General features: G+C 53.6%; 1 protein-coding gene across 4 annotated transcripts; it reads right to left on the minus strand.

The window, feature by feature from the left end:
• Nucleotides 1–27,183, minus strand: Znf385a (zinc finger protein 385A). 4 transcript variants are annotated; one of them, XM_051160436.1, is made up of 8 exons: nt 27,103–27,183; nt 19,814–19,950; nt 6,693–6,803; nt 4,238–4,400; nt 2,227–2,469; nt 1,758–1,927; nt 1,497–1,592; nt 1–1,363 (listed from the first exon to the last, which is right to left on the minus strand). In XM_051160436.1, exons 1-8 carry the CDS (start codon nt 27,110–27,112, stop codon nt 1,133–1,135), a joined length of 1,161 nt encoding a protein of 386 aa, XP_051016393.1. In that variant the 5' UTR covers nt 27,113–27,183; the 3' UTR covers nt 1–1,132. The 4 variants fall into 4 exon arrangements, with proteins under 4 accessions (XP_051016393.1, XP_051016394.1, XP_051016395.1 ...); XM_051160437.1 differs by lacking the exon at nt 27,103–27,183 and adding an exon at nt 20,940–21,053; XM_051160438.1 differs by lacking the exon at nt 27,103–27,183 and adding an exon at nt 20,316–20,338.

Consider the following 27,183-nt stretch of genomic DNA (forward strand, 5'->3'; position numbering starts at 1 on the left):
AAGCAAAGACGACCTGAGTTCTGAGTGTGGGGGGCAGAACGAATCCAGACTTTATTGTCAAGGAGAGAGAAAGTGGTGGTGGGGTTTGCTACATTGTCAAGCAGAAAGAGTCCATAGGGAGGGGAGGGCCAGTGGGGGCCGGTCCCCATCCCGGGCCGGCGGCTGGAAGGGCTTGACCACACGGAAACCACAGAAGGGACGGGTTGGGGGTCACGCCCCCGCCCGAGTTGTGCAGTGGAGGTGTCACGGGAGAGGGCAGCCATGAGGTCTAGGGACTGGAATCGGGGAGGCTACAGACGGCAAATCCTGCGGATAGGGGTGGGCCGGGGCGGGGGCGAGGCTTCTATTGCTTTTTGCTCACAGTTTTGCGGAAGGCGAGGCGGGGGTGGGCTTGGACTGGACACCCCTTGCCCCCCTTGGTACCCCTTGGGCGATGGGTGCTGGTGAAAAGAATGGAACCCGGACCGGGGAGGAAGAAGGCGAGGGAAGGGTCTGTGAGGGCATCTCCTTGGTCCCACCCAAGTGCCTGAGATGCCCCCAAAGTGCTGCCCCTGTGATGGGCCCGACTGGACCTGGGGCTGGGGCATGGTGCGGGGCGGGCACAGTGAGGTTGCAGGCGGTAAAACCAAAGTGCTCAGAGGGACCCAGGATCCCGCCTGCTCCCCTCCCCCTGCGGAGGACAGGGTTGTTCACGGAAGCGCTTTAGTTTGGGGTAGGGGGGCCGGAGTCCCAGAGTCCGCTTATTGCCAAGAAAATCCTTGTTCTCCCCCCGGGCCCCGACCATGGCTTGTGAACCCCGTTTTGTGCTAGGTTTGGAGGGGAAGGGTTGGATGGACATGGCTTTTGGGAGGGGGTGTCTCCGAGGGGGGTCGGGGGTGTGTGAGACGGCCCCCTTCTTTTCTAGGGGAGAGGGAAGGGCAGGGGGCGGGGTTCCCTGAGATCTGGGGTGTTCCCCCTCTTCTGAAGCCCCCCCTCCCCCGCTACCCCTCCCCTTTCCTGGAACCCCGTACCTCGGGGTGGGGGGAAGGAGAGACCATTCAGGGAGCGCCGGGAGGAGGGGCGGGCTGGGAGCCCGGAGGCCTGGGTCCCGGCTGGGGGTGGGGGATTCAATGGGAGGGGTTCAGAGTTGAGGTCAGTAGGGGGAGAAGAGGATGGGTCCGTGCGCAGTTCGGATGGGTCCTGGGGCTGGGTGGAGTAGAGGGTGTGTGATCGGTGGTCCCTGCAGAAGAGGTGCGGCTGGAGCTGGGCGCAGGGACAGCGGGGAGCCTGCTGCAGCAGCCATCACCGCAGCCACCGCCAGGGGGCTGGGGAGTAGGCCACCAGCCAGGGACTTGGGCAGCTCCTTTGAGAAAGTCAGCGTGCCCTGCAGCAGGCAGAGAGATGGGGACAGAGGTCAGACGGGTGGTCCAGCAAGCCCACCCTCTGCGGCTGGCCCAGAACCCTTCCCAACTCTTCTGGGTCCTCCCTAGCCCATTTCCCCAGCATCCAGGCCTCACCGCCAGCTCTGCAGCGCCCCTAGGCTTCTTGTGACGGCTCAGTAGAGGGTTGGGCTTCCCGGCCACACCATCTCGGTGTCTCCTACTGGAGATGTGCTGCGGTGCAGTGGGTATTGGGCTGTGAGCTTTCAGCAAAGAGCAACTAGTCCCCGAACCAGGGCCGCTGTTAGGCACCGGGCCATATTTCTTTCCGAGTGGTCCTAGCCCAAGCTCCCTTCCTTCCAAATCCCTCAGATACCCTGGGATGGGTGCAGGACATACCTGTTTCAGCTGGACCTCCGAATTGACCTTGACGTTGCAGATCTCACAGTGGAAGGTTCGGTCCTGGGCAGGAGCCTCTGGTTCCCCAGGAGTGGGAGGCCCCAGCCGAGGATAAGCTTTGATGGGCCCCAGACCGCTTCGGGCCTCCAAAATTGTCTTGTGCTTAGTACCTGGTCCACAGAGGTAGGGGTGAAAAATTCTCCAGGCCTTCCAGGCGGCAAATGCCCACCTTCCCAGTAATTATGTGTAAAGGAACCAGGCAAGTGTAGCATTTGTTTGGAGCCCTAAGGAATCCGTCCTAAGCACGAAGGGGCCGGGGAAGGTGAGGGTCAGCTAGGAAGCAGGAGGCTAAGGAAGGGGACAAATGGCTGAGAGGACCAAGCAATGCGGGAGGCAAGGGAGTCAGGACGGGGAGCGGGGCCAGAGTGCGCTGAGCACAGCAGACTGCTTGGGAGTAGAGGATCCATACCTTTGTTATGTGCCTCAAGCTGGGACAAGGAGTTCACAGCCACCTTGCACAGTGCACAGTAGAGCAGGCGCTTAGCCTTCTCCTCCTCCTCCTTGCTACCCCCAGGCAGGGAAGCTGCGACTGAAGTTCCCCCTTCACCCTTGGTTACACCCTGTCCAGGCTCTGGAACACTGGGAGGGGATGGGGAGCCAGGCTGTTTCTCTGGGGATCCTGGGGCTGGACCCAGGCCATTCTCCATGGAAACTGTTGGAGAAGAAACTTGGGGTCATCCCAAATGGCTCTTCATGTGTAGGCCCACCCCCATTTCCTTGAGGGTTAGAGCGCAGGAGCTAGTCCACACCCTGTTACAACATGCATGCGCTCATGGCCTGGGCCACAGCCAAATTTCATTCAGCGGCCACTGGCTGTGTGTGCGGTTATAATGCCTGGCTCACTCCCCCAAAGCTGAGGATAGCCAAGAGGGGTGTCTCTCCACCAGGCTACCTTTAGGGTAAAGCTGGCAGTCTTCCCAACCATGGGTAAATCCAGAAACCAGGAATTCATCCCACCATGACTTGCTGGCCATCCTGGGCTCCCTGCCAGGATCACCCATTCCCAAAGTCGTGCCTGACCCTCAAGGAGGCACAGCAAGGAGCAATGGGAAGGCAGGAAGAGGGAGAGCTGGGAGAGGCAGATGTACGAATGGCAGAGGGAAACAGATACAAGAACCAAAGAGGGAAGATGCAGGGATCCAGGCTGCTCTATAATTCATGGCTGATTAAAGATGCACAGGCCCTAGGCCTCTGCGCTGGGTCCGTGCTGCTGCAGGAGAAACTCTAGCACTCCCACTCCTGCTCCAACAGCTGATCCAGTTTCCGGGTGGGTCACGGGGAGGGTTGTGGTGGGAGTAGGAGAAGGTGGAGGAATCGTTAACCCCTGCAGGTGTGTGCTTGTCCACCCCGTGACCCATCCTTTGCCTTTGCTACTTACTCAGGACGTCTTCACCTCAAACTAGACAGCACATCCTCATCCCAAACTGGACAGGATGCCACAGTTTATGAAAGCAGTGTGGGTACCACACCTACCCTATGTCCTCAGAAAGTGTGCAGGGACTAAAGGAGGCGATGTGTGTAAGGCACACGCATGTGAACAACACTAGTCAAGAACTGTTAACCGTCACCATCACCAGCTCCACCCACCCTTATTTTATAGAAGTGTCTAGAAACTAAACCAAGATGATCAGACTCAAAATCAGCCAGAGCATAGTTAGGACTCGGGTCTGGGCCAGAGGGTGGTTCTGTGTGTGTGGTCACAGTGTGGGCCTGGATCCCGAGCTGGTGATACAGACACTTGCTTCTCATTATTTTTAGGGTGGGGCAAACAGGACAGGCCAGAATACGAGGAGACAAGGACAAGGGGATTGATAGTCTCTCTGGAGCTGGCCGTGACTGACATCTGATGTGGTAATCCCAGGATGGGGGTGGCTGATCTCCTTCTGTCCCTGTGTTCCCTCAGCCCCAGTTCCTCGGAAGTAGGGTTCAGGATTGCCATAAGCCATGAGGGGAGAAGAATTGTAGAATTGCTTTTTGTAAAGCTGAAAAAGAACTTAAATTTTTTTTTCCTCCAATTTTCTCTTCCTTAACTTGGCTCCAAGAAGTCCACAGGTCCATCCAAGATGGTGTAGGGAATCTCCTGGGCACAAGGCCTCACTCTCCAGGGAAGCCTGGCAAGTACATGGGGCTTTATCTGGATCAGATGGCCTCCCCGTCCCTGGGGATGCTTGCCAGGTGGCCTCACCCTAGCCCCTCGCTGAGTCACTAGGCAGCAGAGAGCACAGACAGTAGGGATTCTGTTGAAGAGAGCTGAGGCTGGGGCGGGCAGGGTGACAGGATGGAATTTTGACATCACTGTGCCGGGCTCCAGGTCTCACCTTGGGTGTCAGTGGGGGTGGGGACTGAGGGGGGCGGATTGGGAAACAAAGACAGAGATCAGTTAGGAAGTGGGCGGGCGGGGGGGGGGGATTCAGACACACCTGGACGAGGGGCTACACCATCCCCACTTGGGGGAGTGCTGCCTGCTGGAGTTGGATCTCCTGGTTCCCGGGCACTAGGCTCCCTGCCTCGGGTCTTGGCGGCTTCGATGCCTTTGACTCTTCGGGCATGGCGATTACCCTTGTAGTGTGCCTCAGCCTGGCTCTTCAAGGATGGAGGAAGAGAGGGAGTGTGAGGTCACCTTTCATTTACAGCATCTCACAGAGCTTCGTCAGGTCTCAGGGTGGCCTCAGCAGGCTGCAGTGTGCTCTGCCTGCGTCCCATGCTGACATGCCTGGTTGTTGCTGTGCCTCAGAGGAGCGTCTCAAGCTGGGAACCTGGACCCTGGCCGAGTCCAGACTGCACTCCACTACCACACCCAGGACCTGGCAGATGACTCAGGCCCCCACCTAGTCCTGAGTAGAGGGAGGGACCTCAAGCCTGCAAGAGAGTGCTGAGCTGGGGGAGGTGGGACAGGAAACTCATTGGCATTTCAGACCCCAGGCCTAGGTGCCCAGGACCCTGCTCTGCTGTTTTATTAGCTCTGCCCTGGTACTGCTTCTAGGCCCCATTTCCCCTGGAGCCTCCGTGGACACCCTGGAGGACCCTGGACTCAGGCCCAGCTCTGGAGACAGGAGACAGCAGCAGAGACAGCTGTCAAAACAGAGACACTTTATGGGGGAGGGAAAGGGAGGGCAAAGAGGGGAGAGCTGCCTTATTGGCTTTCTATTCCTCCATTCTTGTTCCCTCCACCAGCAAATGGAGTCAGAGTTGGGGGGAAGGATGCCTGGGGTCTAAGCAATGAGGCCTGATGCTAGTTTGGTTCTGGGCGCACCCACTGCCTGCCCATACCCTCCTCCTCTGCTTGGGTGGCCACTAAGAATGTACAACCCTGAGTCACAAGGTCACCTATGCAGGGGTAGAAATAAAGGTGAAACAAAAGTGACAGGGTTAGGGTGGTGGCGTGCAGGGCCCAACAGTGTGGCGCCTGTGCACGTGTGCACGCATAGGGCAACAGAGCACGCCCCTCCCCCTGCTTCTCTCCCAAAGCTCTGAGAGTCCGCCCCCTACAAAGTCTGGACCTAAACAAGTCCCAGTGGTGATTAGAGGGAGGAAATCTGGGAAGCTTCCCCTTAAGGGACTTTCAGTGTGATGTGAGGGAGGTTGGAAAGGGGGTGGGGAGTGGAGGAATGTGGGGGGTTGGAGGGAAGTGGAAGGCGACCTCAGTCCTGTGGAATGAGGTGAAACTCAGAACCTAAGGATGGAAGGTTAGAGGCCGCACACCTTCCCTGACTCCTGTCTTTCCAGGCACTCTGAGTAGGGAATGCTCCAATAGCAAGAAGGGCCAGCCTTGGGGGATTTGCCTACTTCGTGTCAGAACATACAGAATTGGCCAAGCCTGGTGGCACAGGCTTATTATTGCTCCTTATGAGGTGGAGACAGGAGAATTGAAAGCTCAAGCCTGTCTAGGGTACGGTAAGCTGGAGGCCAGCCTGGGAAAAGTTCTGAAGCCATGTCTCAAAATAAGAAATAGAAAAAGGCTGGGAGGTGGTGGTGCATGCCTTTAATCCCAGCACTCGGGAGGCAGAGACACGCGGATCACTGAGAGTTTGAAGTCAGCCTCGTCTACAAAGTGAGTCCAGGACAGCCAAGGCTACACAGAGAAACCCTGTCTCATAAAACAAACAGAAATAGAAAAAGGAGCTGGAAGCTGGGCTGGTTATGGTGGTGCATGTGAGTGAGTTCCTGGACAGCCAGGGCTATGCAGAGAGACTCTGTCTCAAAAACAGAAAAAAGAAAGAAAAGAGCATGGTGGCACATGCCTTTAGTCGCAGGGCGCTGGGAGGCAGAGGCAGGCAGATCTCTGATTTCAAGGCCAGCTTTGTGTACAAAGCAAGTTGCAATACATCCAGGACTGTACAAAGGAACCTTGTATCAAGTCACTTCCCCGAAAAAAAGAAAAAAACTGGGGGACACAGCTCGCTGGTATAGCACCCTTCTACTATGTATGAGGCCCTAAATTCAATCCCTACCACTGACGGGCACGGTGGCGCATGCCTTTAATCTCAGCACTCGGGAGGCAGAGGCAGGCGGATCGCTGTGAGTTCGAGGCCAGCCTGGTCTACAAAGCGAGTCCAGGACAGTCAAGGCTACACAGAGAGACCCTGTCTTGAAACAAAACAAAACCAAACCAAAAGAAAACAAATCAATCCCTACCAACACACACACACACACACACACACACACACACACACACACACACACACGAAACACTCGTCTCTCTCAAGTGCCTTCCACCGGCTCCTGCCACCTCCCTTCCCAGGGTTCCTGTTCTTTGTTCTCCTTCAAAATCCCCTTAGTCACTGACCCTCACTCAAATCTACCAGCTTTGCCCTCCCTCAAGGTCCCATGGCTGCCCTACCCTACTCACTAGCAGGCAGCAACTGGGCCTCTTACCTGAGAATTGAAGCGTATCTGACAGACATTACAGGAAATGACTGGCCGCTTGGTCTTGAGCAAGGGTCCTCCAAATGTGTGGGAGAGCACAGCCTTCTGTACAGGGTCCATCTGTGGATGTTGGGTAGGGTGAGCTAGGAACCCCTGTTCAAGCTCCTCTCTCGCCCCCATTTCCCTCCACCAGCTGAGGCGAACCAAGGTCCTTCAGCCCTGCCTGAGGCCTCAACGTGCCTAAGGGCTAAGCCTCAGTTTTCTGGTTCTCCTCAGCCCAGTCTTCACAGCCCTGGGAAAGACCTGACGGACACACTGGCCCCAGGGCTCCCATTTCACAGGAAGTGGAAGGGGTCTGGCCCAGGCCACACCATGAATTAACAGCAGAGCTGCAAGTTGGACCTGGTTCTTTCTCTAGTTCACCATAGCATGAAGGTTCAGTCCTGTCTGTTACCTTCGTCACTGACAGGCAGTCCCAAAGCATCAGAGGTTCGAGGCTCTTGAACCGTTCTGGCCCTGCACTGGGGTACAACTGTCTGCCAAGTGCAGCTTTTGTTCCCAGGAGACAGATACTCTCAGTTTCCCATCTCTGGGCCCCACTTCACCCTAGCACATATTTATGATCTGCATGGTGCTTTCAGTCAGCGGCTTCTAAACAGGAATACAGGGACCTGGGAGAGAGTTAGCGGGTCTGTTGAAGGACTGGGAAGAGGAGAACGGGAGCTCAGGGCCTTCTGAACTTTCTCTCCTCCATCAGCAACAGGAGGGCTTCAGGGCAGAGTTGTTGGGCTTGGAAGGACTGGGAACCGCTCTGCTCCACCTTGGGTCGGCAGATAGCTTTAGTCTCCTGCCAAGAGTTCACAGGAGCAGGGAAAAGAACAGGAGCTCCTCTGAGGCCTTCTGCTATCAAGGGATGCAGCTAAGGGTCCAGAGGCAGAGTGAGCAGTTCTCTGCTCTTCGCCCTGGTGTCCAGGGAGGGGAAGAGGCTGGAATACAGCCAGGGCTAGAGAGACTCTCAGAACAACTTAGGACTGAAACCTCATCTTCCAAGGGGAGGAAGTTAAGACGTGTTTGCTGGTGACTCAGGGGTTCTTAGCAACTCACTTGAATCTCTCTGTGCTCAGGGTTAGGGTTTTCCATGAGACAGTATGAACACAGATCCTCTTGCTTTCCTCGGGAGTCTCTCTCAGGAATGGGGCTCCAGGGTCCCAGTGAACTGAGTGCTGGCCTATGTCTGTCCCGTTTTGGTAGTAGTGGGTGCTGGAGCAATGACCTGTGTGACAAGTGTCAGTCCCTTACACTGCCCTTGACCAGAAAAACTGTTCACCTGCCACAAACTTCTGGAAAGCCCTAATCACATACAGGGAGAGAGGCGGGGGGGGGGGGGGGGAGGGATGTGTGTGTGCGTGCGTGTGTGTGTGTGTGTGTGTGTGTGTGTGTGTGTGCACTCGCGTGCGCGCACATGCAGCCATGAGCATTAGACAGCCTTTGATCAGTTTTTGCATGGGTGGAGTGAGAAGAAGAGACATGCACTGTGTGTATCATTTGAAGATCAACATTTCTGCATTGGGGGCTTTGCTGACACTGCGGATGGTCACGTTGTGTAATCTTCAGCTGTGTGTTTATCTGTACAAACGTATGACATGTTTGGCAGAAAGAAAGACAGACCAAGTTGGAGACAAGCTTTAATCAGAGGGGGCGGGGGGAGACAGACTGCTGCTCTCAGCTTCTTAGTCTCCAGGCCTGGTCCTTCCTTCTTGGAGACACCCCCCCCTCGACTCTGGCCCTGGGTTCCTCACATGCAGGGTGGGGAGTGGGAATTCCGCCCAAACAGAAACCTAATCTGGGCCAGGAAACCTAAGCCGTATGAAAACAGTACAGGGAGAACTGTTGGAGAGGAGAGAGTGCTCTCCTGGCTCTCTGTCCGAACCGTCCCCCGGACGGCCTGAGAGCCCAGGATCCCAGGCATGAGCTGTGGATCGACTGTAACAGTTTCCATCCCTTAACATGTAGGTTCCACCCAGGTCCCTCCTCAGGGCTGACAAGTTTGGGGAACAAGGAACGGAGGGAGCCAGGCCAGCCTGGCCCACCCACGCTCTCTTCTAGGGACTAAAGAGACAGCTGGTTGCAGGTGAGGGCTCAGGGCCCAATCCCCAAGTAGGTGGAACGTGAGCCACTAGGTGCTCGGCTAGACCAAGGTCAGGAGGCCCTGGTGACCTAGATGAAGGCTCCCTAGGGAAGGGTGGAAGGCCAGCATCTCCCAAGACCCACTTCACTTTAGAGACCCTTCTGGGATGCTGGTCTAGACACACCCTAGCAAACTCTCCAAAGCAGTCCCCTCCCACCTGCCCTCCAACAGTGGCGAAGGGGACAGGGCGAGGAGGAGGAAGACCAGATCAGGAGCAAGAGGGAGCCTGCAACGATAAGGTTTCCTCTCACTGCCCTTCATCGGGATGGACCCCACAGCACCGTGTACTACCACCCCACTTCCCTACCCCACCCAGACCTCAAAATAAGGCGACAAGAGAAAAGGGTGGTGTGGTAGGGATGGGAAGCCCCGAGGAACAGACAGGACTGACACGGGAAGCAGAGGGTGTCCGAAGAGCAGGTGGGGAGTGGGTGGGGAAGGGCTGCTGGGAGGGGAGAGGGCAGGGCTGGGAGGCGAGGTCTGGGCAGCACGGTGCTATGAGGGTAGGTGTAGGACCGATGGCAAGTCTGAGATTTGGGGATCCCAAGGACCTGGGAAGCAGAGGCTAGTGTATCCCAGGAAGGCGGCAGTAGTGGGGGGGTGGGGGGCGCCAGTTGGGCTCCAGAGATCGGCGAGGGCCGCGCCGCGTGGGGGGATGGGCGACAGCCGAGGACTGGGCGAGAGGAGAGGTGGCCAGCCCCGCAGGGCGGGCGGGGATGGGGTGGGGTGGGGGTGCGCTGCGGCAGCCGGGGAGGCAGGGAGGGAGGGGCCGGGTGGCTTACCCTGCGGGGCCCAGGCGGCCGCGGCTCCATGGCCCGGGGCGGCAGACCCAGGCAGGGGCCGAGCCTGGCCGGCCGGGCGGGCCGGAGACGCGGCGCTCGTTGCCCGGGCGGCTCGGGGCTTGTGAGGCCCGGCTAGTTGGGAGGAGGGGAGGCGGCGCCGGTCCGTCCGGAGCCCGCCCAGGAGGCGGGGCCGAGGGCGGGCCGGGGCCGGGGGCGGGGACCGGGCACGGGGGAAGGAGGCCAGGGGGCTCCGGCGGAGAAAGCCAGGGACCGCGACCAGACACCGCTTACAGGAAAGGCCTTGTTCCGGTCCGGGGCCTCTCTGCCTAGCGGCAGGGGCATTGACCCGATGACCTCGGCTGCCAGCACTTGGGTTCCTTCCTGGGTCGAGTGACCGCACCAGTCCTGTGCATGGCCGTGTCGGTCTAGCTCAGACATCTGTCCTTTCTTTCACCCCTTCCGCCCTGCGTCGTACTCCTCTGCTGACAGCTTCTCCCACACAACCCTTTCCGGCATTCTCCGCGCACAGCCCCTGTGCCCTTGCTTTAACAGGTTTTCGCTCACATGGGTGGAAAAGCCAAGCTCAGGTACCCAAGATTCCCAGCGACTTGAGGGCGGCCAGAGCAGAAGCGACCTCGGAGTGGCGGTCACTGCCCCTTAACTTCTTCCACCTCCTCTCCTGGGTGCTCCACCTGCCCCAGAACCAGGTTCCCAGAGCTACGCTTCGTGTGCCGGCTGCCCTCTGGCGGCCAAGTGTGGCAGCACTGAGAAGGCCAAAGAATCCCCCACTGCCAGGACACCTCATTTTCCATAGCCTCCATCTATCCCTGAGTCTCACAGTTCCCACCCCATCCAGGGCAGCGACCAGAGAGACAAGTGAAGCTGGGTACTTGTTTGAGAAGGGCCGGCTTTGGGAGACCGGGATGGATGTCCAAGGACAAAGGCAAGCAGTGGACTGAGCATGGGGAGAACGGGGGAAGATGGGAGTGTGCAATGCCCGAGGAGGGGCAGGGACTGCCCAGGTAGGAGGGGGGCGGGGAGAGAGAGACTGCCGCGATCCCAGCACTACCACCTACTGTCTGGTGAGCGCGTGGAGTGCGCCAAGCTCTGCACTGGGCTCTCTGCTTGGATTATCTAATTTAATCATCACAACCGCGATCTGAAGTAAGTACTGTTATTATCTTTATAGATGAAGGAACTGAGGTTTAGAGAGGTTAGATAATTTGCTCAAGGTCATAAACTAGTAAGTGGCTGAACGGGGATTTGAGTTTAAAGCTGGGCAGCCTGACTCCAAAGCCCCGGACTTAGCTGCTGCTGCACAGTCCCTCTGAAGGCGGCTGCACGGCTTTTCTGCAGTCTTCGTTCCTCTGCAGAATCTGAACTGTCATGTAGCCAGACACTCTCCCTTGCCCTCCACCTCTCCAGAACAGCCTCACCGCCCCGCCTTCCCCAGGCCCCTCCAGCAGCTCCTGTTTCTTTGGCCAGAGCCTCCTCCTGTTTCCACTACCCAATTCAGTTTATTTTCCAAGGCTGTGGCCTCGGTCATCCTACCTTTCTCTTCCTTCTGTCCTTTAAATAGCAGTATTGGTAACCAGTGACCAGCCAGTAGAACTCCGATTGAATACTAACTCTGTGCATTAGTGCTATTACTGGCTCCTACCCCCCACTGGACAATCTTTCTTTACTCTGTAGTCCAATCTGTCCTTGAACTTGCCGTCCTCCCGCCCTAGACCTTTTAAGTGCTAGGATTACAGGTATGTGCTGCCAGGCATGACCGATATTTCACTTTATAGTAGGTACATTTAAGGTTTGGGGTGGGTAAATGACTTGCCTAAGGGTGTAAAGCAAGGAGTCTGCAGCCTCAGTTCACATCTTGGAAGTCAGGTGCTAATGGGTGAAGCTGTTTGCCACCCTGCTACGCCCACACTCAGGGCTCCTTCTGAGGTGTTGGGGCTTGAAGCCATGGTTTCATACATATCAATGCTCTACCACTGACCTGTACAGCCCCAGGCATCTCTCTTTGTTCAGGCTGGCCTAGAACTCACCCAGTAGCCTAGGTTGGCTTGGAACTCATGGTGACCCTCTTGTCTTAGCACCCTGAGTGTTGAGCCACCACACCTGGCTCCATACATATTTCGGGGCTCTCTCTATTTTGCACTTAAAAAGGGTGCATGCATGCAGATGGCTCAGTGGGTAAACACCTGCTCCTAAGTCTGATGGCCTAAGTTCAGTTCCCAGGACCTACACAACAGAAGGAAGACAGCGCAGTGGATTGGAGAGAACTAATTCCCACAAGCCTTTTCTCTGACTCCCACACGCATGCTGCGGGATGTGTATACACACCCTCACCCCTACCCTCACAATAAATAAATAAAATGTATGGCTGGCATGGTGGTGCACACTTTTAGTCCCAGTTCTCAAGAGAGAGGGGCCAGTGGGTCTCTGTGTGTTTGAGGGCAGCTTGGTCTACAAAGTCATGAGCACTTGTCTTGCAAGTCTGAGGACCTGAGTCCAGTCCATGGAACCTACCATGGAAGGAAAGAACCAGGCGCTGCCCTAGAATACACAATAATTATGCACTTTAAATACCAAACAGGGGTGGAGAGACGGCTCAGAGGTTAAGAGCACTGACTGCTCTTCCAGAGGTCCTGAGTTCAATTCCCAGCAACCACATGGTGGCTCACAACCATCTGTAATGTAATCTGGTGCCCTCTTCTGGCCTGGAGGTGTTACATCCAGGCAGAGCACTGTATTCTTGATAAATAAATCTTAAACAAACAAACAAACAACAAAATAAGCTTGATAAAACAAAAACATTCAAAATACAAGAGTATAAAGTTGGTTTTCCATATTCTGAGGTCGACTGATGGTATGCTGAAAATATTTGAAAAACTCTTGCCTTTATTGAACATGTACAATTTTTTTCTTTACTTGTTTCAGTTTTTGTTATTTTTTGAGAAAGGGTTTCTCTGTGTAGCCCTGGCTGTCCTGGATTGACTTTGTAGACCAGGCTGGCCTTGAACTCACAGAGATCCACCTGCCTTTGCCTCCTGAGTGTTGGGATTAAAGGCGTGTGCCACTACTGCCGGGCCTCTTTCATATTTATTATTACAAATATTTATTTGTGTATATGTGAAACCTCACGTTCATGCCACAGCGTGCTTGTGAGGGTCAGAGGACCCCTTGTAAGAATCAGTTCTCTTCTTTTACTACATGGGTCCAAGAGATCAAACTCAGGTCCTCACACTTGACAGCAAACACCTTCACCCATGGAGCCCCCTCGCCATGCGCAGACTTTTTGTCCCTTGTCATTATTCCCTAAACAATGCACTTGTAAGGGGTGCTTTGAATGGCCAGATGCAGTTCAAAGTAGAGCAGATATGTAGATTATTTGCAAATATTGGATGACTTCATACAAGGGACTTGAGCATCCACAGGCTTGTCACTCTCGGTACCTGCATCCAGTGCTCAGGAATGACAAGAGATGATTATATAATAAAAACGTACATCTTGGTCTGGGGAGATGGGAGCACTTGCTCTCAGGCCTAATGAGAATATGAAGATGACCCCCGTATCAACAACGGCAGGAGGGAATCAACCCCTGTCGTCTGGTTCCCACGCTTGCACCTGCACTCACACACACAAACGAAGTAATAAATATTATCAACAATTTCTTTTTTTCCAAGACAGGGTTTCTCTGTGTAGCCCTGGCTGTCCTGGACTCACTCTGTAGACCAGGCTGGCCTCGAACTCACAGCGATCCATCTGCCTCTGCCTCCCGAGTGCTGGGATTAAAGGCGTGTGCCGCTATACCTGGCTCAAAATATTTTTAAAGATTTATTTATTTTCATTTTATGTGTTGTGTTTTGTCTGCATGTGTGTCTGTGCACTATGTGTGTGCCTGACGCCCCTGGAGGTCTGAAGAGAGCATCAGATTCCCTGGACCTGGAGTTACAGACGGCTGCAAGGCAAATGGGTCCTCTACAAGAACCATGCATTCTTAACCACTGAGCCACCTCTCCAGCCTCGAATAACTAAGTATTTAAAAACCAAAACAACACGGCGTGTGTAGTGGTGCACACCTTCAATTCCAACACTAGGGAAGCAGAGGTCAGTGGAGCTGTGAGTTCTAGACCAGCCTGGTCTATGGAGTGAGTTCCAGGTCCGTCAGGGCTACATAGTAAGACGTTATCTTAAACAAACAATAAGCTGGGCAGTGGTGGCACCATCTTTAATCCCAACACTTGCGAGGCAGAGGCAGTCGGATCTCTGTGAGTTTGAGGCCAGCCTGGTCTACAAAGCCAGCACAGGACAACCTAACCCTCACCCTAACACAGGGAAACCCTGTCTCAAAAAACCAAAACCAAAACCAAAACAAAAACAAACAAAACAAAACAAAACCCAAAAAACCCCAAACCCAAAAACAAAACAAAAACAAACAACTCCCCCCCCCCCAAAAAAAAACCAACAAAACAAACCAAAGCAAAAACCAAAACAAACCAAAACAAAAACAAAAACCAACTCTACATCTCAGGCTAGGGAGATGGCTTGCACTTAGGAGTACCCTGCTCTTCCTGAGGACCTGAGGTCTGCTCCTAGCTGCGACATCCTGCTCTTCCTGAGGACCTGAGGTCTGCTCCTAGCTGCGACATCCTGCTCTTCCTGAGGACCTGAGGTCTGCTCCTAGCTGCGACATCCTGCTCTTCCTGAGGACCTGAGGTCTGCTCCTAGCTGCGACATCCAGTGGTTCACAGCAGCTTGTAACTCCAGTTCCAAGAGGATCCGATGCCTCTGGCCTCCTTAGGCGCCTGCACTCAAATGTGCATGCTCACACACTGGCACACACATAAATATAATTAAAAATAATAAAAACAAATCTTTTTTAAAAATCACATTTCTAAGACGGGCGTGGTGGCGCACACCTTTAATCCCAGCGCACGGGAGGCAGAGGCAGGCAGATCACTGTGAGTTCAAGGCCAGCCTGGTCTACAAAGCGAGTCCAGGACAGCCAAGGCTACACAGAGAGACCCTGTCCTGAAAAAATAAACAAACAAGCAAACAACAATAAATCACATTTCTTCTAATGGTAAATTTTCTTTCCCTCACAGAGTGGCATCATTTGTAAATTCTTGATGTCCATCTGTGGACATCCCCAGCACTCAAATAGACGGTCCAGTTTAATTTGTGTATTAGGTGGATGTGTATGTGCTGGAATCCATTCTCCATCTACCATGTGGGCCCTGCTCTTCAGAGTTCCTGGAAACTATCTTTACCCACTGAGCTACCCTGCTCCCACTGCCCCCTTGGTGTCTCTCAACAGAGTCTCCTGCTGTAGACCAGGCTGGCCTTGAACTTGTGATTCTTCTGCCTTAGTTGCTTTCTTTTCTTTTCCTTGGCTTCGGTCCCATACCTTGGCTTCTAGGACAGCTGGCATCACAGGCCAGTGCTACTAGGCTTGGCTTTAAATTTTTGTTTTTACTTTATTTTATTGTCATATATGGGGGAGGGGGTGCACATGTGTCAGCTGAGGAATAACTTTGTGGATTTGGTTTTCTCGCCTTTGTGAAGGAGCCTCCTGCCTCTGTCTCCTGAGTTGTACAGTTATGGGTGTGACCACCATGCCCAACTCTTTCTTTCTTTTCTTTTCTTTCTTTCTTTCTTTTTTTTTTTTAATTTTTAAAAATTTTATTTTATGTGCATTGGTGTTTTGCCTGCATGTATGTCTGTATGAGGGTGTCAGATCTTGGAGTCACAGACAGTTGTGAGCTGCCACGTGGGTGCTGGGGATTGAACCTGGGTCCTTTGGAAGAACAGTCAGTGCTCTTAGCTGCTGAACCATCTCTCTCGCCCGCAAATTCTTTCATTATTACTAGTTTTAATTTTTATTGTTAATTCTGAGATTGAACCCAGGACCTCATGCATCACAGGCAAAAGCTCTACTTCTGAGGGAGCTGGAGCAATGGTTTAGCAGTTAAGCAAGCCTGATGTTCTTCCAGAGGACCCACCACCTGAGTCCCTGAGTTCCATTCCCAGCGCCCCCTTGTGAGGTAACTGCAGCTGCAAACACTGACACCTCTAGTCTCCATGGGCACCTGTACCGATGCACACATACACACAACTAAAGACGATTAAAAAAATTTTTTTTTTAAAGCCAGACAGTGGTGGTGCACACCTTTAATCTCAGCACTCAGAGGCAGGGGCAGAGGCAGGTGGATCTCTGTGAGTTTGAGGCCAGCCTGGTCTACAGAGCACTTTGCAGGACAGCCAGCGGTGCACAGAGAAATCCTGCCCCCCTCTTTTTTTTTTTTTAAAGAGTCCTACCTTCTGAGCTTTAGCCTCCGCTTACTGTGATTTAGCTTTGCCAGATGTGGTGGCTCCAGGAGACTGTGGGAGTCAGAGATTCCAGGGTAGGGACAGCAAAGTGGGCAAGTAAATGAAAGTGCTTCCTACCAACCAACCTTGAGTTTGAGCCCCAAAACCCACAGTGGAGAAGGAGAACTGCTTCCTGAAAGTTATTCTTTGACCTTCTCAGAAATGGCACAAGAGTGTCAGTGCATGCAGACACCATATATAAATATATAAATAAATACAGTAAAGAGGGGGGAAAAAAACAAAGAACAAAAAACCCAGGCTGTAGCCAATGGAGTGTCAGGCATATACCTGTAATCCCAACCCTACAGAGACAGAAGCAAAAACCCAAAGAACAAACATGACAACGAAACAAAAACATATTCACACAAACGGACTAAGGCTGAGTCTCAGATGAGTCATTTAACCTCCGTGCTTCTGCGTCTATAGACGGAGACGATACCAGGGCTGCTGACCCTGAGAAGAGGATATTTAGAGGGACAACATTCGCTGCCCTTCAGCTCTCAGTACACAGGTCACTTGCACTTTCCCAAATGTTACTTTTAGCTCTTGTTCATGTGATTTGATTCAATCTGGAATGTTCTCTGAAGCCACTTCCTTTCATTTTATCATGTTTTATGTGTATGGAGCATTTTCCTGGGATATATTTTTTTTTCTTTTTCTTTTTTGAGCTATGGTTTCTCTGTGTAGCTCTGGCTGTCCTAGAATTCACTGTGTAGACCAGGCTGGCTTTGAATTCTTAGATATCCACATGCCTCTGCCTCCTGAGTGTTGTGATTAAAGGCATGTGCCGCCAAGCCTGGTTGTGTACAAAGTATTTTGTCTGCATGTTTGTATGTGCATCACACTCCTGCCTGGTACCCTCTGGTGCCAGAAGAGGCCACCTGATCTGGGACGAGTTACAGATGGCTGTGAGCTGCCATGAGGATGCTGGGAATCCAACCCAGGTCCTCTGGAAGGGCAGCTGAGTGAGCTATCTCTCCAGCCCCTATCTATGCCCACTTTTGAGTATGTTGTGTGTTGTGACAGATGTCTGGAATCCCAGCAGTTGGGGGGCTAAGATAGAAGAGTCCCCAAGAGTTTGGAGCCAGTCTGGACAACACAGCAAGACCTTATCTCAAAAACAAAACAATACAGTACGAAAGAAAAACTACTAATGGTTCTTCAGAGCCGAGATCCTGAGTCCTGATTCCAGCTGGATTGATTCTTTTTCTTCTGCTTTCTTTTATCCTGCTTATCCCATTGGCCCTGTAGATTCTCCTACATCCAGCAAGTTTCTTTTTTTTACTGATACCCCTGTGTGCTCCCATGCAAGCTAAATGCTTTGAACATGGCTCTTCGTCAGGGTTACAGCTATCTTGCTGTTATTCCTGCTAAACCACCGGCCCCGGGGGCAGTGACCAACTGACTCCCGTGCCTCAACACTGGGTGCAGTTATGAGCATATAGTACGTGTTTAGTGCTTTTTTAAAAAAATTGCTTTAATTCCCCCCACCCCGGCCCCCACAGTGCTGGGAATTGAACACTCATGCTAGGCAAGTTATTTACTACTGAGCTGTATTTCAAGCCCCCCCACCCCCCCATCTACTTTATTTATTTATTTTTGAGACATGGTCTCATGAAACTCAGGCTGGCATCAAACTTGCTATGTGGCTGAAAATAACCTTAAACTTCTGATCTCTCTCTCTCTCTCTCTCTCTCTCTCTCTCTCTCTCTCTCTCTCTCTCTCTCTCTCTCGAGTTTTCAAGACAGGGGTTCTCTGTGTAGCCTTGACTATCCTGGACTAGCTTTGTAGACCAGGCTGGCCTCGAACTCACAGCGATCCACTTGCCTCTGCCTTCCGAGTGCTGGGATTAAAGGTGTGCGCCACCACGGCCCAGCTAACTCCTGATCCTTTTTCCTCTACCTCTTGTGTGCCGGGAATTCAGCAGTGTACCACCACACCTAGCTAACACTGTACCCTTGTTAATGTGTCTGTCACAATATTTGTAACCTTCCTTCTGCTTTGTTGCATATATGCCTATCTCCTCCTGGATATAAGGCCACTTAGGATAAACTGTTTTCTGCTTATTCTCCTGTTAGCATGGGCCTAGGACAGTGCCATTCCTACACTCAGTGCCAGATTCCCTCATCTGTAAAATGAAGCTAGTCACAGCCACCCAAACGAATGCTGTAAAGGTGTTAAGATGTGACAAGGACTTTGTAAAAGTCAGAGTGCAGGGCTGGAGAGATGACTCAGAGGTTAAGAGCACTGTCTGCTCTTCCAGAGGTCCTGAGTTCAATTCCCAGCAACCACATGGTGGCTCACGACCATCTGTACTGGGATCTGATGCAATGTACATGCAAATAGAGCATCCATGTATCATAAAATAAATCTCTCTCTCTCTCTCTCTCTCTCTCTCTCTCTTTTGCGGTTTTTCAAGACAGGGTTTCTTTCTCTATGTTATCTTGGCTGTCCTGGACTTGCTTTGTAGACCAGGCTGACCTCGAACTCACAGCAATCCACCTGCCTCTGCCTTCCGAGTGAGTGCTGGGATTAAAGGCATGCACCACCAATCCTGGCTAAATAAATAAATCTTTAAAAAAAAAAAAAAAGTTGGAGTGCAATACAAAAGCTGGTCTGGGTTTCTGGAAGGAGCTTGAAGGTGGCAACAATGGGCTAAGGAGCCTGGGGGGCACTCAAGTGTGTCAGGCCCAGGATGACCTTGGATTTCTGATTCTCCTGCCTGAGTGCTGGGGCTGCAGGTGGGCTCCACCACACCTCATTCATGCAGCACTGAGGACGGAACTCAGGGCTTGTCTGAATTACCTACTGTGTCAATATCACAGTTACTAAACCCTTCTGAGCCTCAGCTTCTGACCCCATGTGTCAAACAGGAAAACCAGTGCCTGCCTTGCTAGACCTTCTCTGTCAGGGGTGATCTCTTCCTCCCAGTCACAGAGGCCTGAGCCCTGGACTCATCCTTAGCTCACCCTTCCTCCTCTCCCCTATTCTCTCAGCACCACTTGGTTACCATGGTCAGGTCAATATTTCCTTGAAAGCACTAGTCTTTCCTTCTCCTCACTCAGGCTTGTAAGGCAAGAGAGCCTCTTCCAGCGTTTGTCCCCTCCGTTGGCTGCCTGAGTCACCGCCCTCAACCACAGTCCTTACCAAGGCACTCCCTTGCTACAGAATGGGCAGTAGCTCTATGTTTCTTTTCCTAATAAACATAAGATGTCTTTGCCATCCCTCCAAGTTCTACATCAAAACCAGCTGTGTACTCTGGAGAGCTGCAGACGGTAAAAGGTAGCTGTGTAAGTTCAATCCCAGGACCCACATGAAAGGCTGGGTGCCACGGAGTGCAGCCTACAATCCCAGCACCCCTGTCATGAAGTGGGAAGTAGAGGGGAATAGGCCGAAAGCTCACAGGCTAGCAAACTTGAAACACATCGCATGGCAAAAACACTGCCCTCTACACTCATGCAGAGGCCTGTGTGTTGTGTGCACCTGCACACAGGCTTACAGACACATAGGCACATGCACACACAGAAAGAAAAAGCCCCACAGCCGTGCTAACCTTCTGGCCCCTTGCTTTTCCCCAACCCCAGCACCCTCATGTCTTTGGCTCCTTATAGTACGTAGGCTCTTTATTCTCTGTGAGGCTGAGCACTCCACTAAGGATGAGTGTCTGGGTGGCAGAGGGAGCTCAGCAGCGCTTGCCACACCATGACTTGATATGAGAAACCCAGGGTGACAGGGAGTGAAGGGTTCAGGCCAATGGGGCAAGGGAGAGACAGACAGACAATACTCACTGTGCTGTAGTTGCTGAAGAGGCCTAGGGTTGGGGCCGGCTCCAGTGGAAAGGGCAGGATCTGCTTGAGGTCCATTGGGGGCTGCATGATCGGGGGCTGCCGGAGCAGAGGGAGGGGCCCTGCCCGGCTTAGGCTGCCTGAAGGGCAGAGAAAACATTCTGTGGGGTAGGAAGACTGAAGCTTGGGAGCCCCACCCAAGCACACAGCGCTACTCCCTAGCTGAGGCTCCCATACTCAGACATGTGCCCTCCCCCCAGTGTACATATGTGTGAGCCCTACACATAAGCATACTCAGGGAGCAGATCCACTGTGGCCCTGGGGACACAGGCCGGTCTTCCCTTCTGGGCAGATTTCACTTCCCTCTTCTGCAGCCTTCTTCCCCAAGCCCTTCAGACTTCTTAACGATCCAAGAAAAGCCCAGGCCGCCTCCTCTGCAGACAGCCTGCCTCTGCAGCTGCCCTGAACCCCAAACTCCACCTTTGGTCTGGAGCTCCCTGGGTACCTGAAGGTTTGTTGCATCCCCAGATCTGGGTGACTTATCCCACTGTCCAGAGGGGGACGCAGAGGAGGCTGCTGCATCTGGCACCCTAAGTTATGGTGCTGTTCAGGTCACAATTCCTGAGTAACTGTCATGTCCTGGTGTCATTTGCACCAAGCCCTTCCGTAGCCCCCTTGTCCTACCAGACCCATTTGTCTCACCAGGCAGGCTCAGTTCCAGCTCTGCAAGAGGAACCATGGCCAAAGCCTCTGTGAGAGGAGGGCCTGCATGTGACCCCAAGGGGAAATGAAAGTCCAGCCAGCCATTCAGTGCCGCCCCTGGAGCGGTCTTTCCCCGCTGGAGTCCTGGAGGAGGCTCCACTAGCTTCCAAAGGACCCAGCTCAGAGGTACTCAGGACCCTCTGGGTTTTGATGGCCCAGCTTCCTTCGGAAGCAGCTGTTGTCAACCGCTGGGCAGTTTCTGCTGCCCTCTACTACCTAGAGCACCTTCTGCCAGCAGCAGGGGTTTCTGGGACAAAGGCCAGATCAAGAGACTGCATGCTTGGCTCTGGACCTCCCTTGACCTTCCTAGGGTAATGGGTCCCCAGGATCCTTTCTTGTCCCCTCCGTAGAGACGCCCCTGTCATACCTTCCATAGCTGGTACTGGCTGCCCCCAGGTAGTGGCCTGGCCCTGGCCCCCTAGGGGCCTGGGCCCGACAGCGTCCCCTTCCTTTGGTTCTGCCCTCTGCCCCCTTGCTTTACCATCCCCCTCCCCCCAGCCCAGTCAGTAGAATCAGCCAATCAGAGTCCTGGAAAAGTGGGGCAGAGGGGAGGGCGGGGGAGCAGGGATTAGGGGAATCTGAGGAGAGAGGGAGGGGGTGGGGAGGGCTCAGGCACAGCTGGGGGTGGAGACTGAGGTCCAGAAAGGTCTGGAGGGGTCTGTCTCTTCTACCCAGTGCCACCACTGGAGGCCAGTGTGCCCCAGACGGAGGTTAAGGCCGCTGGGAGCTTGGTTTCTAAATTCTAAGGCCTAAAGGAGAATAGGATAGGATGTTTGCCTTTGGCCTTTGAACTCTTGGGGGCTCTGAATTCCTCACGTCCACTTCCTCTTCTGATACCTTAACATTTGGAATGGTGTGTGTGTGTATGTGTGTGTTTGTGTGTGTGTGTGTGTGTGTGTGATAGAGAGAGAGAGAAAGAGAGAGAGACAGAGACAGAGACACAGGAGAGACAGAGACACAGGAGAGAGAGCATGTGGCAGAAGCAGGGGTAGCTGACTGGAAAAGAGACAGACACAGAAGAGGCTGAGGATGGAGAGTGGAAGACGCTGCTGACAGGCAGCATGCAGAACTAGATGAAGACAGAAAGACCCCGGGGCAGAGAACATAAGGTGAGAAAGATGAAGGTGAAGACAGACAGACTGATGATCTCCTCTTCCTGGTCTGTCCTCTTAGGCCTCTCCCCTGCGCCCCACCCTTCCTCACGGCCTGGCACACTAGGGCAGCCTTAACGAGCCTCAGGAATGGTGAGAGAAACCCGAGTCCTCAGTGTTCCCGCTCCCACTCCCAGCAGCTGGTTTGGGGCTGGCACATCCACACCGGGGCACCGTGGACTACTGCTTGGCTCCTTGACCTTGTCCCTGGCTGTCAGCTCTCTAGGATCCCACTCCCAAAATCCATTTTAGAGGAGAGAGATGAGTTCCAGAAAAAGCCACAGAGAACCACCAGAAAGAACCGCTATGCCCCAGACAATGATCGGGGAGTCTTGTCACGTGAGCTTGGAGCTAGGGCAGTCTGGGAGATGACTGTGAACCTATCCATTCAGCATGGCAGGGAGACTGGGGCTCAGAGAGGTTAAAAAACTTGGCTGATGTCACACAGCCTTAAGTATCCGGGGCTGAGAATCAAATCAAGATCTGCCGCACTCTAGCAAATTCTTCCTCTGCTCCATTGCTCCCAGAGGGCTCTCATTTAACGCTGAATCGGAGGGCTGAGCACAGGCTAGCATCTGGTTTGAGCAGAGAATGGGAAAGCAAATTCCTTGCTTTTCCTGGGTGTGGAGCCCTCATTTAGCACCAGAGGAGGAGAGATGGAGGAGAGCAGACAGAAACCATTCGGCTCCCTGAAGCAGCCGATGTGGAGCAGGGCTTGGGTGAGAAGAGAAGTGGGGCGAAGGGGGTGAGATGAGAGAGAGCACAGGGACGGGAGGAAGAGAGGGGGCAACTGGGGAGGGACTGTTCCCAGATTCTGATGGCTCCTCCACTCTGGAATCTGAGGTGGGGAAAGGGCAGATGGCATTTTAGGAATTGGGTGAACAGAAACAGGGCCCTTGAGGGCTGGAGCCAAGCAAGGCTCAGTGGGAGAGCGGGTCCTTGGCATGTGGGAGGCCCCTGGGTTCAGTTTCTGACACCTCACTGCCCTCCCACTCCAAAAAAGCTCCAGGATTCGTGGTTTGAAGCCGCAGGCCCATGCACCCTTTGCTGAGAAAAATAGTTGCCACTTTTTGAAGCCCATTCTTTTCTAGCTTTTTCCTTTTTTATTTATTTTTATTTTTTTGAGACTACAGTGCTGGCTGTCCTGGCACTCACTATGCAGACACGCAGACCAGGTTGGCTCCCAGCACTGGATTAAAGATGCATACTACCACAACCGGCAATTTAAAAAAAGATTTACTTTTTTTTTCTTCTAGTTTTTCGAGACAGGGTTTCTCTGTGTAGCCTTGGCTGTCCTGGACTCACTTTGTAGACCAGGCTGGTCTCAAACTCACAGCAATCTGCCTGCCTCTGCCTCCTGAGTGTTGCAATTAAAGGCATGTGCCACCACACCTGACTAGGATTTACTTCTTTTTATTTTTATGAGTGTTTTGCCTGCATGTATCAAAATGTACCTGGTACCCACAGAGGCCAGAAGAGGGTGCTGGATCCCCTGGAACTGGAATTAACAGTTAGCTGTCTGCTGCAGTGTAGGAACTGAAACCCAACTCAAGTCCTCTGCAAGAGCAGCAAATGCTGTTAGCTGCTGAGCCGTCTCCCCAGCCCCCTGAGGCTTATTTATTGACAGGACTTTATATACACAATCTCCCATGAGATGGTTTCAATGTGCGCTAACTGGGCGAGTAGCTGGTTCCTCTGACTGGCTCAGTCTCCTTTCTCATCTGTCAGACTAGAACAACAGTACCTGCCTCCCAGACAGAGTTGATGACAGGATTGAACGAGTGTAAAGTGCTGGCATGACACAATGAGTGCTCGAAAATATTTGCTGAATAAATGAATTCTCTTATGGTAAGTGGTGACAGGTGGTTCAGATAGGGGGTGTTACTAGACCAAGGTCACACAGCCAGGGGGGGAATTTGAACAGGTCTCGCTCCAGAGTAAGGTTTCAAGCATATGCTTTTCTGAGTAGGCTGGAGTAGAAAAGGGAGTTGGGAAAAGAGGAAGAGGTGGGGAAGATGGGAGCCTATCTATTAAAGGCTTTTGTCATGAGGGAGGTGAGGACTGCAGGAAGGCTGGAGGAAGAGGAGAGCGTGCGTGCATGCGTGCGTGCGTGTGTGTGTGTGTGTGTGTGTGTGTGTGTGTGTGTGTGTATGACCCAGGTTAGGTGGGGTTGGGAGGAGTTAGGGCTGGGGCAGGCCACTCTGGAGGGAAGCTCATTAGAGTAATTACCTCCAACAGACAGCCCCACCCCATCCATGGGGGGGGGACTGCTAACATGTGTTATTCAAGACAGTTTTCCAAGAGGTGATGGAGCTTGCAGACCTTGGATGGCATGCACTTGTCCATCCCCAAACCGTGTTTAGCCCTGGCACTTTGCTTGAATTCTGCACCCTGCAGTGAAGCCATATGAGGTGAGGAGCTTCCTGCACCTCAGCGAGGGCTGATCTTTTCCTTCCTCCCCTAAAGAGGTGGGGCCAGGTCCTGTGCCATGGCGCCTGGGCTTTCTTAGGTGGGCCGGGCAGGCCTGACATAGAGAACAGGAACAGCCTGGGTGAGCTTGTCATGAACTGAGCTGTCTCTGGGAGTGGCCCATCAGGGTAGGGCTGAGAGTTAGTGACTGCCTCACAAGGGTGACAGTGAAATCTTGGCAGCGAAGAACACCCCATGGGCCTAAGATGGGAACCAGCCTCAGAGGTGAAACAAGAGACGGAGATTTCATCTGTAACCACCTCTTTTCTTCTTCAGGCCTTTCAGCTCCTTCCCCAGAAATGGCTAAAATCAGGGTCTGGATGGTTGGGGAAGCCTTGAACTCTTATGTCTTATCGTTCTGGTCAAGTCCAGCGACTCGGTCCCCTCTGCCTCAATTCCTTCATCCTGGCAGAAGGCAGGCTGAGGGCTGGAAAGCTTTGAAGTCAAAGATGAAAGAGACAAGGGGATGATTGTGCACAACTAAAAACATCAGCCCTAATAACCTCGGGGTATATGTGGGCGAGGCGGGGCTTTGAGAGCCCTAAGAACCTCGGGGTATGTGTGGGCGGGGGCGGGGCTTTGAGGGAGGTGGTGCCTAGGATGGGAGGGGCTGACTGCAGACCTTCGGGAAGTCACCCCAACCTGAGTGGAAGGGCCCTCCTTCTCCAGGGACTTGCAAATAGAGAATCTGAACTCAGAACTGCCATCTTGAACCGTGAGGACCTGTTCTCCCCTGCCATCACCCTACCCTGCGCACCCCAATGGGTTTCTTTCTTTCTTTTCTTTCTCTTTCTTTCTTTCTTTTTTTTTTCGAGACAGGGTTTCTCTATGTAGCCTTGGCTGTCCTGGACTCGCTTTGTAGACCAGGCTGGCCTCGAACTCACAGCGATCCGCCTGCCTCTGCCTCCCGAGTACTGGGTTTAAAGGTGTGTGTCACCACCGCCCGTCGAGGGCTCGTTTCTTTTGTTTGTTTTAATTTTGTTTTTTGAGACTCTGTAGACCAGGCTGGCCTTGAATTCATTCTTTAGCCCCAACTCCCAATAAAATCCTCCCTCAACCTGCTGGGATAAGAGGCGTGAGGCTCTGAGTACGGCCACCCCATAGAGGACTCAGTGACCGCAGCATTCAGACCTGAACACCTTAGTATGGTTCTGTAGGTGGGCCTTGTGTCCTATCAGTAACTTTCTCCCTCTCTTCTTCCTTCTTAGAGAGGGTTGGAATGTGGGGGGTGAAAATGAGAGGGCTAAGGTGTGTAGGGCACCATTAGGCTCCGACCCCTCTGTGTACTTGGCACTGCGAGGGAGTTAATTATAGTGTATTCCAGGAAGATGATGGGGGCCGGTAGTGGCAGGGTCTACCGTCGGAGAATTTGGATTGATCTTTCTGTGTCTGGGCGTTGGCAAAGGCTCTTTCCAGGTCTGACATCTTGTCCCCTGGGGCCTCGGGACCAGGGCAAACAAGGCTTAGCCTGGCTTTACTGCCTCTGCAGCTGGTCCAGAGCACAGCAGCTAGTACAGGGAGCACACAGGCTGGCAGACTGTGGAGCCTGTGTGCTAGGGTTCTGAGCCTAAAGTGTGTTGGAGTGTCCCAGGGCAGGCCACCTATCAGAGACAGCCTTGGGGAGGAGGTAGGTGACCAGGCATTCGTGTCTCGGTTTCCTAATTCATTTAAGTAGCTGAGGTGGATGGCGGGCTGGAGGGAGGCAAGGCATAGAAGTCATGAGAGACGCTAGATGGAGGAAGGAAGGTAGCCTGGAGAAAGGGGCTAGTGAAGTTAGCGGGACACACAGTCAATGGAAAGAAGAGAGCACAGGCAGAGGGTCTTGGGAGAAGGATGAGGGCAAAGGAATATAGCACAGCCCTCAGGCGGCAGCACAGAGCCAGGTGTCCTCAGTGGGGGCAGGGAGACCACAGGTGTCTGAGAGTGTCAAGGGGGCTCCGCCGTAAACAGGGCCCTGAACCGGCCTAGCCAGGGTGGAGGGCAGAGGTCAGAACAGGCCCTCTGTTCGCCACGGCTGGCTGTGGCGGCAGGGTTGTGGGCAGGGGCTGCTGCAGAGTCCAGAGCACAGCTAGGCCCTCTCCTCCCCCATCCCTGGGGCTCCCTTCCCGATGTAGGTCAGTGAAGATGGGGTGGCTAAGGCTGAACGGGCTGGCTGTCAGAGCCCAGCGGGACTTCCCTTCCCCCACTCTGACTTTCCTTCGTCCCTTGATCTCCTGTAACCCCCCGACCCAGGCCTGGGGTGGAAGGGAAGAAGGAAGAGGGGGGAAGAAGGGCCCAGGCAGCGGGCGCAGGGAGAGAGGGGCAGGTCCCGGCGTGTCGGGGCAGGATGGCTGCGGAGACAGGATCTAAGCCACAAGAACCCGGGATGGACAGTTTCCCACCCGCTCGTCTACCCAGCCCCTTTATCTTCACCGGTCAGGTTCCCACCTCCCACCGCACTCACCTCGAAGCTACATCCAGCATCTTCTTCCTCCGCCCCCCACTTCCTCCTTTCCCTCTTATCCTGGGCCCAGAAGGCTGTCGGAGTAGCAAAGCCAAGGGTGGGGGAAGGCGCTAGGGGTGACGGGTCAGAACCTTTAGCTCAACTCCACTAGGCCAGGACCAGCCCCCTCCCCCAGTCTCTCCTACACTGTCTTATAATATTCATGAGTCTCATGAATACGCAATATTCTCGTTATGGGGCGGGGGTCTCACTCTCTCGGCCTTCCTCTTGCCCCTTCCTATGTAATCAGGAGAAGCTGCAGCTAGGGGAAGAGGGGACCCCAGATGTGCAGCCAGATGAGGGGGGAGGGGGATCGAGTGACAGACCGGCGGCCGCAGTCACCGCGGTGCCGAGGTGAGGGAGGGTGGAGGGTGACCCAGTGAGGATAATCCAGGTACCGGGAGCCCAGAGTCGCAGCGACCACTCACCGAGGATCATGCTGGGGACCCTGGCGCCCGGGATTCCGCGTCGTTCTGTCCCGGGGGCCGTTCTGTCCGGACTGGGGGTAC

This window comes from Acomys russatus, chromosome 17 (genome assembly GCF_903995435.1).
Source record: "Acomys russatus chromosome 17, mAcoRus1.1, whole genome shotgun sequence".
Lineage (NCBI taxonomy): Eukaryota > Metazoa > Chordata > Mammalia > Rodentia > Muridae > Acomys > Acomys russatus.

Excerpts from the sequence above, each read along its gene's own strand:
- Znf385a (XM_051160436.1), bottom strand. Across the intron at positions 6,804-19,813 it reads TCTTCAGCAACTACAGCACA|ATGGACCCTGTACAGAAGGC; the intron begins GTGAGTATTGTC and ends CAACATCCACAG. Across the intron at positions 1,928-2,226 it reads GCTTGAGGCACATAACAAAG|GTACTAAGCACAAGACAATT; the intron begins GTATGGATCCTC and ends TCTGTGGACCAG.